Genomic DNA, 23,296 nt, shown 5'->3' with positions numbered 1-23,296 from the left:
ACCTTTTACTTGATCCATTTGCTCTTCACTCACAGTTTTCCTTCAATTCATATCATGAGTCCTGACTTTATCCTATACTCTTGGCTCACCTTTTTCCATCCGCCATTTTCTATCACTTATATAACATATGTTTAATTAGAAACCACAGGATGGTAGAGAAAAGTGCATTCTGGCAGCAACATTTTGACCATTAGTTTTACATCCTTCATTACTTAATATGTTAAATGAGCAACAAATATTTTTAATAATGCAACAAATATAGGAAGAGGTGAAGTAGTTTAGTGGCTGAAAACAATAGGGAGGCAAGCGGCAGAAAAACCAAAGTGGAATTAAGGTGGCAACTATTTGAATTAGGCTTGGAACTATAACTTGTGGAGAAACTGACACAACACTTGGACTTATGGTTGAATGTAGACAGCAGTCCACCAGTAAAAGCTGATTCAAAGCCATGAGTTCAAAATGAGTCAGAAACCTGTGGAGTCTTGCAAGATGGCAAAGCTGAGGACTTAACTGGGATGTGAGATGGTCTAGGTTGGGTGGAAGAGATAAGCACATAAAATGGCAAGATGCAAGGCAATGATGCCGAATGGCAAAAGAAAGCCACTGCATGATAAAGACAATGATAGATGATTGGGGGTCTGCAGTTATGCTTTGGTGCTGAATGGCTTACATCATAGTAACAGGTCAGAACCAACAGTCCATTACAAAATACTGATAGATTTCTGGTAGAAATCTTGACATCAAATAAACAACAAATTAAGCAAAGGAAATAACACTTGTGTTGAAAAACATTCAACTTTCTAATTTAGACAGGTTTTACACAAATATTCATGAAAAGGCAACAGAGGTCAGTTAAAATGGAGACACAACCTTATATGAATACTAATAATTTAAAAAGAACTAGAAGACACGAAATTGGGCTTAAATAAAGCTACTGTTGGATAGTATAATATAGATTAAGATCAAATAATTAAATATATAAATTGCTCACAGATCAATTCTAACAATTTTTGAATTGTCAAATTACCTTTGGCTGCTCTGTGTGTATTTCAGCATAGTTCGGCACGTAATTTCCTTTTGATGCGTCCTGTCCTTTGCGCGGTTTCTGCTTTTGTTCTGGTCGCGACAACGGTGGAGGGAAAACCTCTGGTTCTTTGCCATCTCCTTCTTCTTTTTCGTCTGGACGCAAAAGAGAAGGATTCCAAGACCCTAGTTCAGGTAAATACTCTTTTCCTTCATACTGCTTCATTAGGTGTCCTATTTTGGTAAGGAGGTCTGTACAAGCAGCTTTTAATTTAGGTTTCAGACAATCTATCTTAATTATTCTTATTACGTGAGCAAACAGAGTTTGTATATCCTTGTTGGGTTCTACAGCTCGTACTTCTTCATTAACTTTAGTCTCAAACATATCATCAACATTTGTTTTGGTTTTAGAATTATTTGATGAAGAACTTTTAACTGATTCCTTTATTATTTTCTTGGGATGTACGGGGGGAAATAAATCATTATTACCTTCCTGCGTGTCTATGCCTGGATTGCTGGTTGTCCCTTCATATTCCAAGACGCCATTTTGCTCTTGAGTGTTATTAGCCTCTTTGGCTTTCCTATATGCTTCGTTGAATAGTTTAATAAATTCCTCTTGAGAAAGTCTTTTGGTTGCCGGAGTTGTTTCAGGAGTTGGCCTGAAACTTGTATCAGGACTCTCCTTCACAGCATTATCTAGAAACTGTCCTAGAGGATTGACCCAAGAATCATCAGAAGAATTAGCGGCATCATTGTCACCAATTTCAAGAGTCTCAGATACTTGAAGAGCCCTACTGAAATGTGCAGGATTGAGTGCTTTACGAGCAAGTGACGCGTGTTTAGATTCGTCAGAGGATTTGGAAACATTTGTTTCCATTACAATGATCTCTTTGGGTACCTTTTTTCCTTTAGAACCGGCTATCTCATATACAGTAATATTCTCGTCTTGCTCTGTGGTGGTTGGTGTTGTTGTTTCTGTTGGCATTGCAATCTCCAGTTCCACAACTTCTGGGTAAACTGATTCAAATTCATACATGATTTCTGGTGGTTCTGTAGTTGTTGGTGGGATTATTATAATTGTAGTTGGCTTCATTTCCTTGTTGTCATCAGCTTGTGAATCATCTGATGTAGGCTCCCTTTTAACTCTCTTTATTACTTTGTGTTTTTGGAGATTAAAATCTTTATCCTGAATATTAAATTGAGAACCTGCTTCCATGGGAATACCACGGTTGTGAGAATCACGTGAACCATGAGTTAATTGATGTAATGGTATTTTATCAGAACCAAATATATTCAGAGGACCATGATTGCCACGTTGCCTTCCATTAATGTTTACTTGGAGATGGTTTGCTCTAGCTAGGTGTGGACTAAATCTAGCATCTCTATCAAAGGATGGCCTTTGTCTAATTCTACTTAAATGAGGCATACTTGCTGCTTTTGCAGCAGCTATATGTGGATCTAAATGATTTCCAATATACATGTTCTTTTCACTTTCTTCTATTTGATGAAGCAAACCTAATTTGGAAGACCTCGCAAATGAGTTTCCACGAGGTGAATTTGCACTGTTATCCTTTTGATTCATGAATGATTCCAATATTTTATGGTTCTTTAAGGACATCTGAGATCTTAGCACAGTCCCATTAATCATCAGAAAAGTCTCACTTACATCTGAAATACAAATAAAAGTGAATTCATAAATAACAAAAAAATCAGTATTTCCTATTACATTATGTTACTTTATTTACACTTAGTTCCACTATTCACATATCTTTTGCTTCATTTCATATCCAACAATCTATCAATCCTGAATATTCCCAAAATCTGTTCTGGAATAGAGAGAGAATTCAGAACACTGAAATACATTTCTGTTTATTTTGGTTGTAAAACTCTTTATCTTGAGACAACACAACCCAACCCACATCTCAAATCTTCAAGTAGGACAAACAGCGTCTCGGCATCTAACTAATTGCATCGTCGCATATTAGCTAGCAATTCCAATGGACAGGAATGCGAGATATTGCAAAAGTGGTGTACTCTGCCCAGTCAATCCCTCCCCACCATCACAGGAGGATTTGCCTCAAAAAACTGGTATTTGTCATCCAAGAAGCCCATCTGACATTAGGCCTACATGTTGCTGCTATCATCGGCACAAGCTTGAACAGCATTCACCACCAGGATCAGGAGGAACTACTTTTTTTTACCAACTATCAGGTTCTTGAACTAACCTGCATAATTCCCATCCCACCTCAACAAGGGAACACTACAGACTACCTCTTGCACTACTACAGACTTGTTTTGTTTTCTAGTTGTGTTTTTACACTAATATTATTTTTCCGCAGTCATTTTACTTTATACCGTCTTGCAGATTTTTTAATGTTTAATTTATATATAATTTATGTTTATATATTTGTGTGGCTGTGGTGCAGCCACATTTTCATTGACCTCAATTTTACCTCCACATGCTTGTTCATGTAACAGTTAACTCAACATGACTTAGCATGTCATACCTGAAAGAAGTTCACATTTTGCCTTTCTTCCAAATACTAGTCAAGTCTAATTCTAAATTTCATCTTGGTCAACAACTACAGAAATCAGTATAAAAAAGGCAAGCATAACTTGTGTCGAGCAAGAGGAATAACTGCTTAAAACTTCCAGTGTGATCTCCATAAATTCCCGTATAATTGTAGTAAGACCTTTTCAATCGCCTTGCAATAATTTCTAGCATGTGACTCCGCTTCTTAATAATGAATAACAAATTTTAAGTTAGTTCTAATGTTGTATTTCAATGCAAACTTTTTCTATGCATTTGACCACACATTAAATAATTTAATGGTACATGTTCCTTTAACTTTCTATATTTGATCCAGTTTAATATGCTCTGATTATAATTTATTTATTAACGTTTTATGTTAGTCCAGAAAACAAAACACTGACATCTTGGCACCTGAATTTCCAAAACTACCTGGACAATGTCAATAACAAATATTGACATCCAATGCAAATGATCCATGTTACCAGAAAAATGAAAATATACAGATTAGCCATTTACATTCCTTTTACTCTCTACTTACAAAGTGATAGGAGAGTATGACCAAATGAAATAGGAATTGATGTGAAAGGTGAGGCTAGTAATGGATTAAAAGTATTATATATTAATGTGTGAAATATAAGAGTAAAGTGGATGAGCTTGAGGCTCAGTTAGAGATTGGTAGATATGACATTGTGTGGATTACAGAGACATGGCTACAGGAGGATCGGGGCTGGGAACTGAATATTCAGGGTTATATGTCCTATAGAAAGGACAGGCAGGTGGGCAGAGGAGGTGGGGTAGCTCTGTTGGTGAGGGATGAAATTCAGTCCTTTGCGAGGGGTGACATAAGGACTGACGATGTAGCCTTGGATAGAATTGTGAATTGTAAAGGTAAGAAGACACTAATGGGAGTTATCTACAGGCCCCCAAATAGTAGCCTGGATATAGGGTGCAACTTGCAGCAGGAGTTAAAATTGGTATGTAATAAAGGTGTCCCATTGTGGGCATGGGAGATTTCAATATGCATGTTGACTGGGAAAATAAGGTTGGTTTGGGACCCCAAGAAAGGGAGTTTGTAGAATGCCTCCACAAGATGGATTCTTAGAGCAGCTTGTATTGGGGCATATCAGAGAGAAGGCAATTCTGGATTTAGTGTTGTCTAATGAACCAGATTAAATAAGGGAACTCAAGTTAATTGAACAGTTCGGAGGTAGTGACCATAATATGATGTTTTAATCTGCAATTTGATTCCAAGGGGGAGTAAGAGGCAACCATGGCTTACAAAGGAAGTTAGGGATGGTATAAAACTAAAAGAAAAGGTGAATAACATAACAAAGAGTAGCGGGAAGCCAGGGGATTGGAAAAACTTCAAAGGACATTCGAAGGTAACAAAAAGGGCAATATGGGGTGAAAAGATGAAGTACGAAGGTAAGCTCGCCAAGAATATAAAGGATAGTAAAAGCTTCAAAGTCAAAGTCAATTTTATTCGTCACATGCAGTGAAATGAATTTGCCAGCAGCTATACACTTAAAAAGAACACACACTCTATCTATATTACTAAATCTCTGATCTTGACCGCTTTTGGCCTACTGTGCTGCGATTTCCGACAGAACGCCGCCACCTACGGCCGTCATTTTTGGCCACCTCGCCCAGAGCCGCCCTCCGCCTTACGGGAGCGAAAGATTTTTCCCATCGATGACAAATCAGAGAGATATTAACGTTTTAAAAACATTCTTCATTCTCTCTGCTGCCCCTGCTGGAGGGAGGGGGGGGGCTATAAAACCAGGAAGTGGTGTGCCTCACTCACTCTCTGCAAGATGGATGAAGCCAAGGGTCACGTCTCTCTGAGCTCTGAATAACACTGAACAAATGTCTACACAACTGTGAGTACCCTTAATGTGGTTTGAAAATGAAAATATGGTTTGTTTGAAGTAAAAAGGCACTGCCTGCAAATGGTTGTTTGGATGCTTTGGCTTGAAGTTGAAAAGCACTACTTACTGCAAATGGTGGCATGCAGTTGAAAGGCACTACTTACTGCAAATGGTGGCTTGGGTGTTTTGGCTTGAAGATGAAATGCACTATTTACTGCAAATGGTGGCTTGGGAGCTTTGGTTTAAAGTTGAAAGGAACTACTTACTGCAAATGGTGGCTTGGGTGCTTTGGCTTGAGGTTGAAAGGCACTACTTACTGCAAATGGCGGCTTGGGTGCTTTGGCTTGAAGTTAAAAGGCACTACTGCAAATGCACTTACTTCCTGTTTGCACTGTATATTGATTTTAGATAAAACGCTACAATTACGGCTGTGATTTTTGGCCATCTTACTCAGTCCCCCCTCCGCTGAGCAGGTGCAGAGAATTCTTCCCATCAATGAAAAATAAAAGTGTTATTAGTGTTTAAAAAATGTTGAGAATCTCGCCTGTCAATCACGCCCTGAAAGCCACACCTTTTCCGGTGGGAGGGGGAGGGGTTATAAAACCCAGAAGTGTGGGTGTGGCTCAATCTCTGCATGATGGGGGAGGGAGAGGTCATGACTCTGTCTGAGCTGTGAATCAACTGAACACACTGAATGTCTACTGAACTGTGAGTTTGGTGTTTTGTGTGGTTTTATGGTGGTTTCACCCTGCATGAAATGGTATGAAGCTGCATTTGAATTTGATGGCCTTGCACCCTGCTTGAAGTGGTTGAAAACTGCACTTGAATTTGGTGGCCTTGCACCCTGCTCATAGTGGTAAGAAACTGCCCTTGAATTTGGTGGCCTTGAACCCTGCTTGAAATGGTAGGAACATGGATTTGAATTTGGTGGACTTGCACCCTGCTTGAAATGGAATTTCAAGGAATAGTCATGAGTCAACTGCCAGCCCACCAGCCATGAGTGAGCTGCCAACAGATCAGGTTTGAGGGACTGAGCTGCCACCCCAAGAACCCATACCAGCCCTCCAGAAAGCACCCCCACTGGGTGGAATTGGAATTGGAATTGGAATATTGGAATTGGTGGAGAGGTGGAATATTGCATCGGGGGACCAGCCCTCCCGTGTGAACATGGGACCCAACGGGTCCCACTTAGTACACAATAAAATTTAACACAAACATCAACTGCAGCATTCTTCACAGTGGTGAAAGGCAACAAAGTTCAGTCAGTCCTCCTCCTTTGTTCACCCGTGGTCGGCGCCACAGACCCTCCGTAGTTGCCGCAACTGACGGCCCTCAATGTACAGGTCCTCTCGTCGGGATGATCTAAACTCTGACGTTGGGACGGTGAAACACAGTCCACGGCTTGGACGTCCCGAATCGGCACTCCTACCAGAGTCCGCGGCTTCAAGATGTTGTAGGCCGCAGGCCGGCAAACAGAGCTCTTCTCCGGCGAGGGATCCCAGGCTCTGGATGGTAAGTCCACTCCACACCCGCAGCTAGTAGCTCCACAGATCACAGTCCCATGATGTCAACGACACCAGGCCTGCGATCGGAGCACTCCTCTCTGGTGACCCTCAGTAAGGGTTTGGCCACTCCGCGATGTAAAGCCCACACGGCGCCTGCTGCCAATGCTCCGGGCCCAACTCCCGGAAAGGCTGCTCCAATCCATGGTGTTAGGCCACGAGGGAGGCAACATGGAAAAAGTTGCCTCGCAGCGGTTTCCCCCTTACCCCTCCCCACCACCCCCCACATAAGACACCCAAACCAACACTAGACACACCAAAACAAACCCCGAAAAAGTAGAAATAATGAAAACACGGCTGGCAGGGCAGCCGTCTCGCAGTGCCCCTCAGACCAAACTTTCTTTTCTTTAGGTATGTTAAGAGAAAAAGATTAATAATGACAAATGTGGGTCCCTTGATGGCAGATTCAAGTGGGGAACAATTATGGGGAACAAGGAAATGGCAGAAGTGTTGAACAGGACTGTTTATGTCTTCCTTGGTGAAGAAATAATCAATCTCCCAGATGTACTAGAGGACAGAGGATCTGCGGTGACAGGGGAACTGAAAGAAATTTGCATTAGGCAATTGGGTAGACTGATAGGAATGAAGGCTGATAAATCCCCAGGGGATCCCAGGGTACTCAAGGAGGTGCCTCTGGAAATTATGGCTGCATTGATGATCATTTTCCAATGTTTTATAGATTCAGGATCAGTTCCTGCGGATTGGAGGGCAGCTAATGTTTTCCCACATTTCAAGAAAGGAGCGAGAGAGAAAACGGGGAATTGTAGCCTGACATCGGTGGTGGGGAAGATGCTGGAATTAATTATTAAAGAAGTAATAACGATGCATTTAGATAGCAGTAAAAGGACTGGTCCACGTCGGCATGGATTTGTGAAGGGAAAATCCTGCTTGACTCATCTTCTGGAATTTTTGAGGATGTGACAAGTTAAATGGATGATGGAGAGCCAGTGGATGTGCTGTATCTGGACTTCAGAAAGCCTTTGATTAGGTCACAAATAGGTGAATAATGGGCAAAATTAGAACACTTGGTATTGGGAGTAGGGTATTGACATGGATAGAAAATTGGTTGGGGGATATGTAACGAAGTGTAGGAATAAACGGGTCTCTGTCAGAATGGGGAAGGCAGTTGCAAGTGGAATGACGCAAGTCTCGGTGCTGGGGCCGCAACTATTTATAATACACATTAATGATTTACTGTAGATGATGGACTTAAAAGTAGCAGTAGCAAATTTGCAGGTGACACAAAGCTGGGTGGCATTGTGACCTGCAAAGAGGGTGCTAGGAGATTGCAGGGTGAGTTGAGTTGAGGGCAGGTTGAATGAGTGGGCAGATGCATGGCAGATACAGTATAATGTGGATAAATGTGAGGTTCCACTTTGGCGGCAGGAACAAGGTGGCAGATTATTATCTCAATGGTGGCAGATTAGGAAAAAGGGAAGTGCAACGAGACCTGGGTGTCCTTGTACACCAGTCACTGAAAATAAACATGCAGGTACAGCAGGCAGTGAAGATAGCTAATGGCATGTGGGCCTTCAAAACTAGAGGATTTGAGTATAGCAGTAAAGAGGTCCTTCTGCAGTTGTACAGAAACCTGGTGAGACCACATCTGGAGTATTGTGTGCAGTTTTGGTCTCCTAATTTCAAGAAGGACATCCTTGCTATTGAGTGCAGCGTAGGTTCACAAGGTTAATTCCCGGGATGGCGGGACTGTCACATGAAGAAAGATTGGAAAAACTGGGCTTGTACTCACGGGAGTTTCGAAAGATGTGGGGATCTCATAGAAACATATAACATTATAAAACAACTGGACAAGCTAGATGCAGGACAAATGCTCCCAATGTAGGGGGAGTTCAGAACCAAGGGGCCACAGTCTAAGAATAATGGGGAGGCCATTTAAAACAGGGATGAAAAAAAACTTTTTCGCCCAGAGTTGTGAATTTGTGAAATTATCTGCCACACAAGGTAGTGGAGGCCAATTCAGTGGCTGAATTTTATTTATTTATTTATTTATCTATGTATTTATTTAGTTATTTATTTCGAACAGAATAAAAGAATAAAAAGCAAGTGTGAAACAGCATCCAAAAATCAAAACAAAAATATTTATAAAGTGTCATAAACAATATCTATAAATAAAATTTAATAGAGAGTTAGATATAGCTCTTGTAGCTAGCGGAATCAAGGGGTATGGGGAGAAGGCAGGCACGGGTTACTGATTGTGGATGATCAGCCATGGGGGGAGGGGGGGGTTTATGTGCGGTCATACCCATGTAAGAGTACAAGAATGCATAACTTGTTCATTGTGTATTTATAATATAGTTTATCGTGTATTATATGTCATAGCTGCTTTCTTCATCTCTCCCTCTCTCTCTGTGTTGGCTGCAGCCATCGTTTGCTTCTGTGAGGGAAGCAGGTCGATGATTGATCACAAGGCCCTTCGGAGACTGTGTCTGATCGGCCGCCGAGTGACCAGCGCATTATGTGATTGGACACAATGCCCTTGGGGACAGCGGCTGATTGGACGGGAAAAGACCAATTTGTTGATTGGGTGGGAATTTTAAGGGAAGCTGGTCAGTGATTGGACGCAACCCCCTTAGAGACAGCGGTTGATTGGCCGCCAAATAATCTGGCACAAAAAATTGACAAATAGGAAAATAATAACATTGGAACTTAAATCGGAAGAATATCATGCCTAATCTGCAGCAAAGATACTAATATTAGGTATGTTACAAAACCTACCTGAATCGTGGCTGAGCATCTGCCCCACCCCTTGTGTGTGATTTTGGAGCTGTTTGGAGGGGGCGGGTTTAAAACCCGATTTTTACTAGGCTGTTCCAATCGCAGATGTTCAGCCTAGTAAATCATTAACGGAGAATCGCTGCAAGACCCGGTCCCAAAAGCTATTATTAGTTTTATAGGCCTCGAATAGTAGATATAATAAATTTAAAAGCTGTCGTTCAGTTCGCAAGCTTTCGCAGCCCCAGGGTTTTATAAAGCAAACAATTAAAGGTATGTACCTTATTTTTACATTAAATGGGGCATGTATATAACCCTATAATTATAATTATCTATAACGAATAGCTCATTTTGGGCTTTTTATATCCCGCAGTATTTTTCTCGGCATTTGAGGGCACTCACTAATCTAGCGCGCTGTCAACATTCTAAGCCTGCGCGTTCACAGAAACCCACTAGAAAACCGATTTAAATGGGCATTTATTTACAGCAATTGAACACTAAATTCCTTCCATTTGGCCTATAAATTAATGTAAATTAGATATAAAAATCATGTTATATTGTGAATTATTTGTGAATAATCTTTGGACACTTAGGCTATTTAAAAATGTTAATCTTTCCTTAAGAAATGTGCTTTTGACTATCTAAGATCACAGCTTTTTTGTAATGCCCATTGAAAATCAATAGGGAACAAGATGCTAATTTCCGAGTATGAAAATGGTCATAACTTTTTTAATACTTGAGATATGAAAGTGAATTAGGTGTCAAATTAAACTTATTGTTATGCTTTATCTGATGGGATAAATTGCAGACTTGATTTTTTAAATCTCAAAATTTTGTAACATTGCTACTAATATCCACTCTGGTATCTTTGATCTGTAATTCCTTCGTATTGAAGAAAAAATCTGGCCCGAAACTCCTAATCAATTCCTCCACGGATGCTGCCTAGCCCACTGAGTCCTCCAGCTCTCTGTGTTTTTTATTTAACTCTTAAAATTGCAGTTAGACATAAAGCTGGAGAAACTTAGCGGGACAGGCAGCGACTCTGGAGAGAAGACCCTTCTTCGGACTGAACTGAACTCTTGTTGGTGAGAGTACTTGTGATTGTCTGCAGAAGTGTCTCGACACGAAGCACCACCTACTCCCCAGAGCCGCCGCCTGTCCCGCTGAGTCACCCCAGCCCCCGTGTCCACCTTCAACTCCAGAGCCAAACAAAGAACACAGATTGCCGAAGTAACTCAGCGGGCCAGGCGAGACCCGCGGAGGGTACCGGCCAGGTTCCCCCTGCCCTCCCTCCCCCCAACAGCAAGGAACAGCAGATGCATCCGCCCCCCCCCCCCCCAAAACGCCAAATGATTCCTGGAATATCGAGGTGAGAGGGTGAGAGGTACTGAGAGAGCGAGAGAGAGAAAGAGATGAGAAGCGGGAGAGAGAGGGGGCGCGAGAGAGGGAGGGAGGGAGGGAGGGAGGGAAGGAGAGAACGAAAGACAGAGAGGGGGGAGGAGAGGGGGAAGAGAGGGGGAAGGGGGGGAGAGGGGGGAAGGGGGGGAAGAGGGGGGGGGAGGGTGGGGAAGGGGTGGGGGGGAGAGGCAGCGAGGCAGAGAGACACAGCCGCAGAGAGGCACAGCGGCAGAGAGGCAGAACGGGTAATAAAATAACGTGGAATAATAAAATAACGTGACTTTACCTGAGCCCGTGCCCGCGGTCCAGGGCCCTGACAGTGAGTTTTAAGAAATTCTGCCGTGTATTTTATTTAAAGCAGCGCAGCGTCATTAATACTTGGACAAAACACAATTATATTTTCTGAGGAATATGGATCGATGTATTGATAAGACATTGTATAACTAAGTGTTAACTACTGGCTGTTAACAAAGTGCTAACAGTGGTTGTTAACAAATCGTTTTCGTTTCACGGCCGGTGCAGCGTTGACTGGTTCTAATGATTATCCATGGTCGTTTTTAAAAAAATCTATATTTAACAACTCTGACTCCCTTCTTGTACAGAAATTGTACATAAACTGGAAACTGAAAAGTAGGGGATCGCTGTCCCCCTGCATACACCCCCATTTCCATCACTGCATGGGCAGCCTCTATCTTCCCTCCTACACTCTGCCAAATTAAAGACCACCGATTGTTCCTCCAAAACCTGACAATTCTGTGGCTCAGAAAGATCAGGTGGAGCAGTACCAAAACCAGTCTTAGTTATGGAAATACACGTGCTTTATTGGCGAATAGCCAAGATTGTGAGAATTGAAGTCAATTTTGGATTAGGACATTACCAAAGCTGATTTTTATTCACCCTTTGTAAAGAACAGAAATGTCAAAGCGCAGCAATTCACACCTTAAGTGCATTATCAACAGAAATGAACAATAGCAATATGCCACAAGAAGAAAGTTAAAGGACAGATGTCATCAGATTCTAAGTAAATGTCATTGACATAAAGAGAAACGTCAATGGTAACAAAACCCCGTTGGAATACAGTGAATGCAAAGAGAAGTGTATTCCAATAATTTACAAGATGCGTTAGAAAAATGCTTGTCAGAACCATCCCTTTAAAATAATAATTTTCAACACCAACATTTTTACATGCATCACTTAACAAGCCAGCGTGATATATATATAAAAAGCAATAGATTTCTTTACAAGCTGATTAATGAGCAGGCAACAGCTGATTTCGTATAGCTGGAGAAATTTAATTTTAAAAGTACAATAACATTTCAATGATCTGCAATTGCATTGTTCAGAAATGCTGATGGTTCAGAATCTGGCTCAGTGGGTATTGCTTTCTGCACTCCCTTTACATTCTTGGGCGACTAGTTTCCTGCCCGCTCTTTCACACACGAGGACCCAGTTTCCCTGGCTTTCTCGAAACTCACCAGATTCATTGGGAAATTTATTTCATTTTTGTGTAACATCTTCAAAAAAGTCAACTAAAAGTGTGTTGAAGTAATAAACAAAATAACATCCAATAGTTTGGAAACTTTGTCAGTCTGGCATTTGCAAAATCCCAGGATGCTGGATTACTGAGTTTCCTTGTATATATTACGCTGACTGTCACATTAACAAATGTTCACTAGATGGCATGAATGCGTTATGATTCAAATGATGCTTGTGCACATGAATAGAATTGAAGTTTCTTTATATAAGCAGACACAACCTACCACATGAGGTGTCATTAGCACATGGATTTGAACACTCTATCTTCACAGTATTGTAGAGAATTTCAATAGTTCGGGCAACATAGCAAAGGCAGCATCTCACTCCATCAGGCAAATCACTGTAAAAGTAACGAAGTAACACAGGGTAGTAATCAAACAATAGCAAAGTATATATAAATGATGTACCTTTGAAGAGAATGGAAAAACACTCACAGCTGAACAATGTTTGGAACTGCCACAAAAGCTGGGTACATCATTTGAACAGAGAGCTTGGTTCCACGCAGGTCTCTGAAAATGAAATCAGTTAAGCAGAAAAGATTACATGATAATTTAAAAAAATTACATGATTATTTTTAAAAATAGTATATGGAAACATATTCCATTCACTGCTGTGAATTACTTTAATGGCACTCTAAAAAATAATTACACAAGTCCAGCAATTGAATAAATGCTTATCATTTGTGCAGTATTTCCACATCCAAAAATACAGTACAGATTGTGAATTCATAGCACAGGTATGGACCCAACTCCATTGGACAGCACAACGGTTTATTAATGCACACTACTATTAAGTATTCAAGGTATTTAAAATGTATTAATGTTAATGCATTTTGAAAATCAGATATGAACATTCTTTATTTATATTTTCTTACTGCAGTTTTCGCACTGCACGTTGTTCCACAAAATATGAATACCATTTTTTTAAATTCCTATTTCTAACTTCTACTATTTACAAACTGAACATGAATGGGCATCAATAATTTTCTTACAAAATACCATTTGGTCATCTTCACAAAACATTTTCTATCATAACAGTAAAACTCTGCAAGTACAATACAAAGAAACTAACCACTCATCATATTGCTGATTGAAATCTTGTGGAACATAAAAAGTAAGCTATTTTTTATAGCAGGCTCATTGCACTTAGTTTTTTTTGACGGGGGAAGGGGAGGGGGGGTGAGAGAGGAGGGAAAATCACAATCTTGGCTGTTAAAGGAATACTCAAGTATATTAAATACAAAATGCTAGAATAACTCAGCGGGACAGGCAGCATCTCTGGAGCAAAGGAATTGATGGTGTTTCGGGTCGAGACGCATTTTCAGACTGCCTGAAGAAGGGTTTCGACCCGAAACGTCGCCCATTCCTCTCCAGAGATGCTGCCTGGCCCGTTGAGTTACTCCAGATTTTTGTGACTATTGTCGGTTTAAACAAGCATCTGCAATTCCTTCCTATTCAAGTATATTAGATGTCTTGTGCACTCAAAGGCTGAACTAATATCAATTCTTATTTTACCTTTTGTACCACTTTCCAACAGTGGCAGTTCGACTGCATGCACATGTCCTGAAGGTCACAATTTCAACATTGTAGTTGTATCTGTCACAACCATACAATAGACCATTCCATTGTTTTATTTTGAATGTCACAGCTTTATGCACACCATATAGTGATGCAATATATGCAATTTGGCATTGGTCAGGGTCAAACGTGACAATCTGGCAATTTGTATTTTTTAATTTTGCTGATCTGATCTACAACAGTCAGCCCGCTGCCTGGCCTGTTTCCAATGATCAGATATGTCAACTCTAGTCATGAAATTGAATGGTTGACCCCAAAATAACCTATTCATGTTCTCCGGAGATGCTGCCTTATCCACTGACTTATTCCAACACTTTGTGTCCTTTTATGTATTAACCAGCATCTGTAGTTCTTTATTTCTAAATTTCGTCATGTTGCATTTAGAGTTGTTTTGCAAATTTTATTGTAATTCCATGATAAAAGTTGGGTCCTTGTGGATTGTTTCTCCACTAAAAACACTCTTACGAAAAAAAAAATAGTCCTGTGTAAAAGTAGACTATTATTGTTTGATTTTTTTTCTACAACCATTGTAGAAAAACCCCACACTTATAGCCATCTTGGGACAATTATACTGGGTTTAGTTTGGTATCACAAACATCTGCGCCATTGCCAAGGTTGCAGGCCATCAAGTGGTGGAGACTTGTCAGCTGAGTCCGATTTGACTATCAGCTTTTGTCTGGTTATTATGACCGGTCTAAGTTCCTCATTTCCTTATGTTTCCCTATGATCAAATTATTATGACACCATGGTATCTTCTGCCTCAAAGCAACCTTCATTATTCCCTTTCTATATGTGTTCTTTCAAGATATTTCTAGAATTCACAATATTGCTAGGTTATTCTCATTGTCTATTTACTCTATCTTTATTAGACAAGTTTACATTTATAATTGTCACATTTACCGAGGTATAGTGAAAAGCTTTGTTTTGCATATAAGATTGTATATACCATACATGGATACAATTAGTTCAAATTCGTACAGAATCTAGTTCTCAGCATTGTTCCTTAGACAAAGTCCAATGTCCTCATGAGGTAGATGTTTATCGAACAGTATCCTAGCTTATGTAAGGACCAATTAGAGGCCTGGTAATAAAGGGGAAGAAGCTGTTCTTGAATCTGGTAGTGTGCGCTTTCAAGCTTCTGGATCTTCTGCTGGACAGGAACAAGGAGAAGGAGGAATGACTGGGGTGGGACAGTCATTCGATTATGTTGGCTGCTTTATCAAGGCACCGTAAAATGTAGGTGAAGTCAATAGTAGATTCTAAAATTTACCAATCTTCTGGTGTATCACCAAACTTCAGAACAAAGCGCTTCTCAGTGGTCAATTTGTTAATTTCTTTAATTTCCTTACTTAGCCAGCCTAGCTAAATATGTGTGTTTTGTTTTGTTCAACCTTGTAAGGATAGAAACTCTCAAAAATATATCAACATAATGCCCCCCATCAAATCATGCAGTAGATGGAAAGTGATGGAACAATACCTAGTTACTGGCATTCTTGATAGAAAAGTATGATTTGATAATGGAGACTGCAACATCATGCCCACTTCGTGACTTGTTTTATTGATGAGGGATCTTAATTTATGTTTGTTTTTTTTTTGTCACAAAAATGTTACAAAAAATAGGACAAATAAATTAATTATCTCGACCAAGATGGTAAGCTGGAAATTATGCCATACCAATGCAAGATGTACCCCCTTTAATCAACAAGTTGTTTGTAATAGTTTAATCCAAATTCAATTCAGTCGTGTGGACTGCCTATCACCAGCAGTAAATATGTTTCAACCTTGGATATAAGTTAATATTCTTGGACCATTGCAATGAAAACATGGACAAGTTTAAGTTTTTCTTCACCCTCGAGAACCATAACTTTAATTGGATGTATTTGCTTCAGGCGTCTGCGATGCCCCCACTACATTCCACAAAAGAAGCTTAAGGAATCTTCCAACCCAAATGTCACTTACAATATGTGGATGGCATCCTCCTTACCACAGAAGATAAAGACAGTCATATATCAGTATCGCATAATGATCTATGTAGCTGATTATGAGAACTAATCAGCCTCAACCATTCAACATCCATCACCATCCACTTGAAAGGCCACCCGCCCATTCCTTCTTAGTACTGATAGAGCACAAACTCACTGATTCCCCAGTTCACAGAACCAACAAAAATCTTTCTGCAAACTATTGAAAGGGGAAGAATTGACATCATGTGTTTAGCATGAAATTTCAAGAATAAGACACTGTATTGCAAGCTACATTTCAGAGAACAAAGTCCTTTCATTTAAAGATGGGTGTCACAGGCTTGCAGCAGGAGTACATTACAACATCAAAATGAACATTTGTGCACATTTCTTTTGCCTATTGACTTGAAGAATAAAAAATCTGCACATCTAAAAATCGACATTCCCTGCCAGCCACATTTTGGGAGTTCAATCATTTTACCTATATAAAAGATCGAAGAAAACTTTTATTGCACAGTCCACAAATTTATTTGAGCTTTCTCTTGAAATCTTTGTATAAGCAATCCTTTGTGAGTCCCAATGACACCTCAGAGTTTCAATTTTCTATCTACCCTCACAATTTCAAGTTTTGCCCTCTTGCCAAAGCAACATGCCTGCAACATCACCAGTTGTATCTAAAGTGTGTTATGAACCAGCAAAGCCAAGCTATTTTTAGCAGACAATATTTTGGTTCGAGCAATAAAGACTTCAAGACGATCTAGTCTTATTGACAAGCTGACACAATAGAATCACAACACTGGCATATATTAACAAGTTCTAAGTCTACGAGTTGATGTTTGTTCGCAAAAAAATATGGTGAATAGTAGTTTAGATTCGAGATACAGCGTGGAAACAGGCCCTTCAGCTCACCGAGTCTGCACTGACCACGATCTCTGTGACGTACACACGTTACAATTTACAATTATACCAAGCCAATTAACCTACAAACCTGTATGTCTTTCAAGTGTGGGAGGTAACTGGAGATCCCGGAGAAAACCCACGCAGGTCACGAGGAGAACGTACAAACTCCATACAGACAGCACCCATTTAGTCAGGATCGAACCCGGGTCTCTGGCACTGTAAGATAGCAACTCTACAGTGGCGCCACCGTGCCATACCGGTAGTTGAAGCAATCAGGTTAATGCCAGGACACTCTGACAGGATCACAATCACAATAATACTTTATTAGCCAAATATGTTTTGCAATATACAAGGAATTTAATTTGCCAAGTCAGTCATACAAATAAAAAGCAACGCAACACGCAAAACACATTTTAACATAAACATCCATCACAGTGACTCACTGTGATGGAAGGCGAAAAAAAGTTCAATCTCTTTCCTTTGTTCTCCCGCGGTCGGGGGCCTCGAGCCCTCCGTTGACAAGATGATCTTGACTCCCGTAGCCGGCGGCGGGCCCTCTGCGTCGAGGCGATCAGCTCCTGCATCAGGGGGGATGTGAGCTCCCTCACACCGGACGATCGAATTGTGCAGGGGATGGCCGAACCTTTCATGACATTGGAGCTCCTGACATCCACGGCCTCTCCCGAGACTGCGAGCTCCCGATGTAGTCCGCAGACCACGGCTGAAGTGATCCCAGGCAAGGGATCAACTACGATGTTAAGTTCACGCCTCCGCGGTGGGGCACAAGGTCAGTCCGAGGAGGCCTTCAGCTCCATCGATTGTAGGCTGCAGAGCGACCGGAGAATGCGAACCAAAAATTAATCGCATCTCCGGGAAGATAAGGATGTGTAGGAAGGAACTGCAGATGCTGGTTTAAACCAAAGATAGACAAAAAAAGCTGAAGTAACTCAGCGGGTCAGACAGCATCTCTGGAGAAAAGGAATAGGTGACATTTTGGGCCCTTCTTCAGGTCCCGACCTGAAACGTCACCTATTCCTTTCCTCCAGAGATACTGTTTGACCCCACTGAGATACTCCAGCTTATTGTGTCCACCCTGACTTGGGTTCCTCAAGACAGTACCGAAGACAAGCCATCTTCAACCGCTTCTTCAATTGATTTCCGTTGATCATTGGGTGGTGTTGGATCTTTGAATTCTCAATGATTTGCTGAGTCCCGTAGTAGCGTTTTAAAACGCAAAGCATTATAAGACAGGGCTGCAGCTAAAAGTCACCCCATATTATAACTAAGACAAAAGACTGAGGAATCACGACTGAAGATTGAACGGACAAAAAACACTAAACAGTCAGACGTGAAACAAGCTTCCTTATCTTTACAGGATGATTTGGATTAATTAAACTATCAATTTTACTTCGGAGTCACGTGAGTGACTACATGAAGACCCCGCCAGCACGCATGCGCGACATATCGCCTAACGCATTGCGCAGCGACAGGCAGGGTGAAGAGTTCTCCCGCAGCGGCAAGGTTTAAAAACAGGACCTGCAGGTAAGTTTACTATTCTGAGGTCATGTATTTGCCCTTGTGTTTCTCGGTTTCAGAAAACCATGGACAAGGGCAAGAAGTCAAAAAGGGTCGCTTCTCGACTGGTTGCAGGGGACCGCAAAAGTTTCAGCAGTCAACAGCGACCAGAGGCACCTGGACTGCAATTTTTGCGGTCCGTAGTCACCGACGTATAACATCTGCTCAGCTGGGACCAGTGCCGCGAGCTGCACAGCCCGAACCAGCGCAGCGGTCTGGTGGGAAAGCGAAGCAGAAGTCAGTCCGGCCGGTTGACTCGTATGAGTCGGGCCAGGAAGACTCGCTGCCGGGGAGCAGTGGAAGTGACTGCATTTCCCGCATGGAGCGGTTGATGGAGCAAATGTTCCAACGTGACATGCTCCATGAGATGGAGTATGGTCACCATGGGAGTCTTAGGACACCCATTACAGCACCTTACCCAGGGCTGTATAATGCATCTCCCTCGACAGAGGGGAGCATTACGGGCCAGGGCTGGGCTGGCTCCGAAGAAGGTGGTATGGCTGAAGAAACCGGCAGTGTGCTGGGGGTGCAGGATCCACAGGAGCTGCTTGGGGTGGTCACGAGGTTTGCGGTGCCAGTGCAAACGGGACAGCCATTACAACCAAAGCTGGCAGCCAGTATCGACTACCTGTCCTTTCATCAACTACAGCAACAGGTAGTCAATGAGACAACAGCAAAATACATGCCTCCTGAGAACTGTGCCTCATTAAATGTCCCTGCAGTGAATAGTGCTGACTGGGGGTACATTGGAGCCAGAATCAGAACCCAGGAGGTAAAGATGCAGAAGATATTAAAATTTTTAACATCGGGCATAGCGGCATTTGCTTGGTCCGTGGATGGAACGGAGATGACGGAGACTCAACAAGACACTTTGGCGCTGCTCTGTAACACGCAATACGAAGTGAATTGCCTGAGGAAAAGCGCGATTAGACCTGCATTAAACCCCAAATTTGCTGGGTTGTGTAAGACTGCCACTACACAACCGCAAATACTGCTATTTGGGGGTAATTTATCCAAGCAGGTCAAAGAGCTCGGCGAGGACCCTAAAGCCGTCGGGCTCATGAAGGCGTCATTAACGAGCAAGACCACATATCCCAGATGGCAGCACCCCTATGCATCCACCAGCAGGCAACGACACCCGGACGCTGATGAAAGCAAGAGGGTCGCACAACAACCACAGAGGTCTTTTTTAGGCCAAGGCCCAGAGCGACCTTCATGGAAAATGTGCCAATCTCACAATCCGGCGGAATTGTTCCGCAGAAGAGGCAGAAACAGAAGAAGTGAATACTCCACTGGTAACCATGGAGGTAGGTGGGTCTGGTTCCTTCCAGAACATAAAGGGTGTAAGTTCTATACTAACTGGGGGCTAGGTTACACCTGTTTTGGGAGGCATGGAGGTCTATTACTACTGACCCTTATAAAATACAAAGTATTCAGGGATATGAAATTGAGTTTATCCAAAAAGACATTCCCCCAGTTCAACATGTGCCTGGCCGAGAATTTGTGCTTTCACAAAAGGAGAAACTGGAAGGTCATGCAGAGCTGGGGAGGCTATATGCTAAAGGAGTAATAGAGAGATCAAAACATGACTCTCTAGAATTTGTATCCAACATATTTACAAAAACCAAAAAAGATGGTGGATGCCACATCATCGTTGATTTGACAAAACTGAATACTTTTGTAGAATATATTCAAGACCAAGCAACTGGTTTCCGAAGGTTACTTCATGGGCTGAATATATTAATTTCAAAATGGAAACATTTGTTACTGCCAAGCAACTGGTTTCCGAAGGTTACTTCATGGCCTGTATCGATCAAAAAGATGCATACTATTCGGTACCTATACAGAAGGATCATCGCCGATACCTAAAGTTTAACTGGATGGGGCAGCTCTGGCAGTATAAGGCGTTGCCTAATGGATTAACATTAGGCAACGCATTTTCAAAATTTACAAAGGGCAAAGGTGCAAGCACTAAAACAACATGCTGGTCATTTTGACCGACCAATGCAATTACCAGCAAAAGCAATTTTGGAGTTACAATGCTGGAGGCAAAACATTTGGCATAGTTCCAGCCCCATCATTATCAGTAACCCATCATTTATGTTACAAACTGATGCCTGCGCTCACGGCTGGGGAGCTACTAATACCATATCCAGTAGTGGTGGTAGATTGAATGCACATGAATTATCGTTACTACAAACACTGGGTACAAACTATTTAGAGATGTTGGGTGTGTTTTATGAGCTAAAAGCATATTGCTCAACAATGCACCATCTGCATGTCCGCCTACAAATTGATAATACCACAGTGGTGGCATATATTAATCATATAGGTGGAATAAAATCGATATCATGTGAAAATCTGGCTAATACAATCTGGCAATGGTATATCAACAGAAATATTTGCTATCCGCGACTTACCTACCAGGTAAACTAAATACAGTGGCAGACACCAGGTTACGAAAATATAACAACACTGAATGGATGTTGGATCACAAAGTATTTGCTGATATTGTAACGCGATATGGATCACCAGATATCGATTCTCTTTGCATCTAGACTAAATCACCAGTTGCCAACATATGTCGCTTGGGAACCAGACCCTGGGGCAGAAGCAATGGACGCTTTCTCGCTGGACTGGGGAAAATTGTTTTTCTATGCTTTTCCCCCCTTCTGCCTCATCAGTCGGGTTCTACGCAAAATACAATTAGACTCTGTGTCAGGTATTTTGGTAGTACCCGCTTGGCCTACTCAGCCATGGTTCCCTGTGGTCCTCGACATGGTCTCGGAACCATGTATGTCCATCGCCAAACGACCAGATCTGTTGGTCCATCCTGTAACAGGCGAGAGTCACCCATGCCATGACAGGATCAATCTGTTGATTTGCAGAATTTAAAGAGACCACTCCTGGATCTGGGGTTGACGGACAGAACAATGAACATGATCGCGGCGGCTTACCAGGAATCGACGAAGAAGCAATACCTCTCGTATATCAGGAAATGGGAGATGTATTGCACAAGGACAAATATAGCGTACAACTCAGCCACTGCTACCAATATCCTAGAATTTCTGGCCAGCCTTCATTTCGATGAAGGTCTGAGCTACAGCGCTATCAACTGCGCCATAAGTGCCCTGTCAGCATACTTGTGGCAGGGACTAGGACAGCACTCCATGGGATCTCACCCTCTAGTTTCTAAACTTATGAGGGGCATTTACAACACAAACCCTCCTAGAGCGAGGTATTCCCAGATATGGGATGTCAGTGTTGTTCTAATGTTGCTCAGGGGTTGGTCACCAGCAACATCCCTGTCCCTGGAGAAGCTGACTCTTAAACCAGTCATGCTGATGGCTCTGGTTTCAGCTCAAAGGGTCCAGTCCCTACATAAACTGAGACTGGGTAACATGGTAATTTCAACAAACAAGATACATTTTTGTATCTTGGAGCTGGTAAAGCAAAACAGGCCAGGGTCATCAGGCCTCAAATTGGAATTTCGGGCATACCCTACAGATACCCGACTGTGTGTTGTGACACACCTTTTGCTATATTTAGAGACCACTAAAAACCTTAGAGGCAGAGAATTGGGATTATGGATCAGCCATAAACAGCCTCATAACAGGGTATCAGTGCAGACCATCTCTAGATGGCTCAGACAGGTTTTGGGAGCTGCTGGGATGGATACTGACCTTTTCCACGCCCACCCTCTATCGTAAAAGTCAACTGGTATTCTAGTTTCTCTTATCTTACTATGTTTATTTCATCTACTGTTGTCTGTGATTTCACACCGCTGCTTTGAAGAATGTCGTGCATGCGTGCTGGCGGGGTCTTCACGTAATCACATAACTCCTCATAAAATAAAGATCAAACTTCAAACTGGTAAGTTCTCATTTAATCTTACTATTTTTTGGCACCTCTGACTGCTCAAAACCCATTCACCTGTGCTATGACCCTTCCTTATTGGTCCTGATTCCAGGGCTTGGTGGGCATTACCCCATTACCTTCATACGATCAAGGGGTTGTTGTTCACAGTATGGTCTAAGTTCTTATCAGTTGTAACCTTGAGTTCACAAGCTGTTCTTTGTCTCTGTGCTGAAGTTCTCAGTCTGGTATTTTCAAGGAGTTAACTGATTTTAATAAATTAACCCCATTCATCCTCTGCCAGCCCCAAGTAAAAGATCTGCAAGTCTCTACGCGTGGGTATATTGATTTCACAATGTTCATTTTTATTTACAGCTCCTCCCTAAATGACACAGTCTATGGTTGTTCCCGATGTTGGGGAAGTCCCGGACAAGGGATATTTAGGCGTGGACTGATAACTAGAAATGCTGTATTTGCACCACACAAGGGAAGGCTATAACTGTCACCAATATGAGAAAGAGCATCATATATCTTTGACAATCCATGACTATCCTTGACTCTGCCATGAACAGCTTCCTGAAGTCACCTCTGTGTGGAGCCAGAGGAGATGGGCGATTTGCACCACACAAGGGAAGGCTATAACTGTCAATGAGTATTTCTCCCTCTGTATTTACCGAGGAGAAAGACAGTAAGACGGTGGAAATTGGAGCAATCACTGGAAATGTCATGAGAGCAGCCAGGGTTACCGTCGAGGAAATAATGAAGGTACTGTTGT

The 23,296-nt window shown here is 41.8% G+C and overlaps 1 protein-coding gene across 2 annotated transcripts in view; it reads right to left on the bottom strand.

Annotated features, from left to right (window-relative positions):
• LOC129710395 (leucine-rich repeat-containing protein 37A-like) overlaps nt 1-23,296 on the bottom strand; it is a 119,431-nt gene that overhangs the window by 64,336 nt on the left and 31,799 nt on the right. Inside the window, exons 7-10 of one of the 2 annotated variants that reach the window (XM_055657363.1) lie at nt 13,088-13,162; nt 12,878-12,993; nt 1,513-2,691; nt 1,028-1,179 (exon numbers count right to left, since the gene is read on the bottom strand). In XM_055657363.1, coding sequence (XP_055513338.1) covers nt 1,028-1,179; nt 1,513-2,691; nt 12,878-12,993; nt 13,088-13,162 — 1,522 coding nt within the window. Of the gene's footprint in view, nt 1-1,027; nt 2,692-12,877; nt 12,994-13,087; nt 13,163-23,296 lie in introns of both variants that reach the window. The other variant, XM_055657362.1, reaches the window with a different exon arrangement.

Source organism: Leucoraja erinacea, chromosome 27 (assembly GCF_028641065.1).
Source record: "Leucoraja erinacea ecotype New England chromosome 27, Leri_hhj_1, whole genome shotgun sequence".
NCBI lineage: Eukaryota > Metazoa > Chordata > Chondrichthyes > Rajiformes > Rajidae > Leucoraja > Leucoraja erinaceus.
This window is presented reverse-complemented; position numbering and strand designations above follow the sequence as displayed.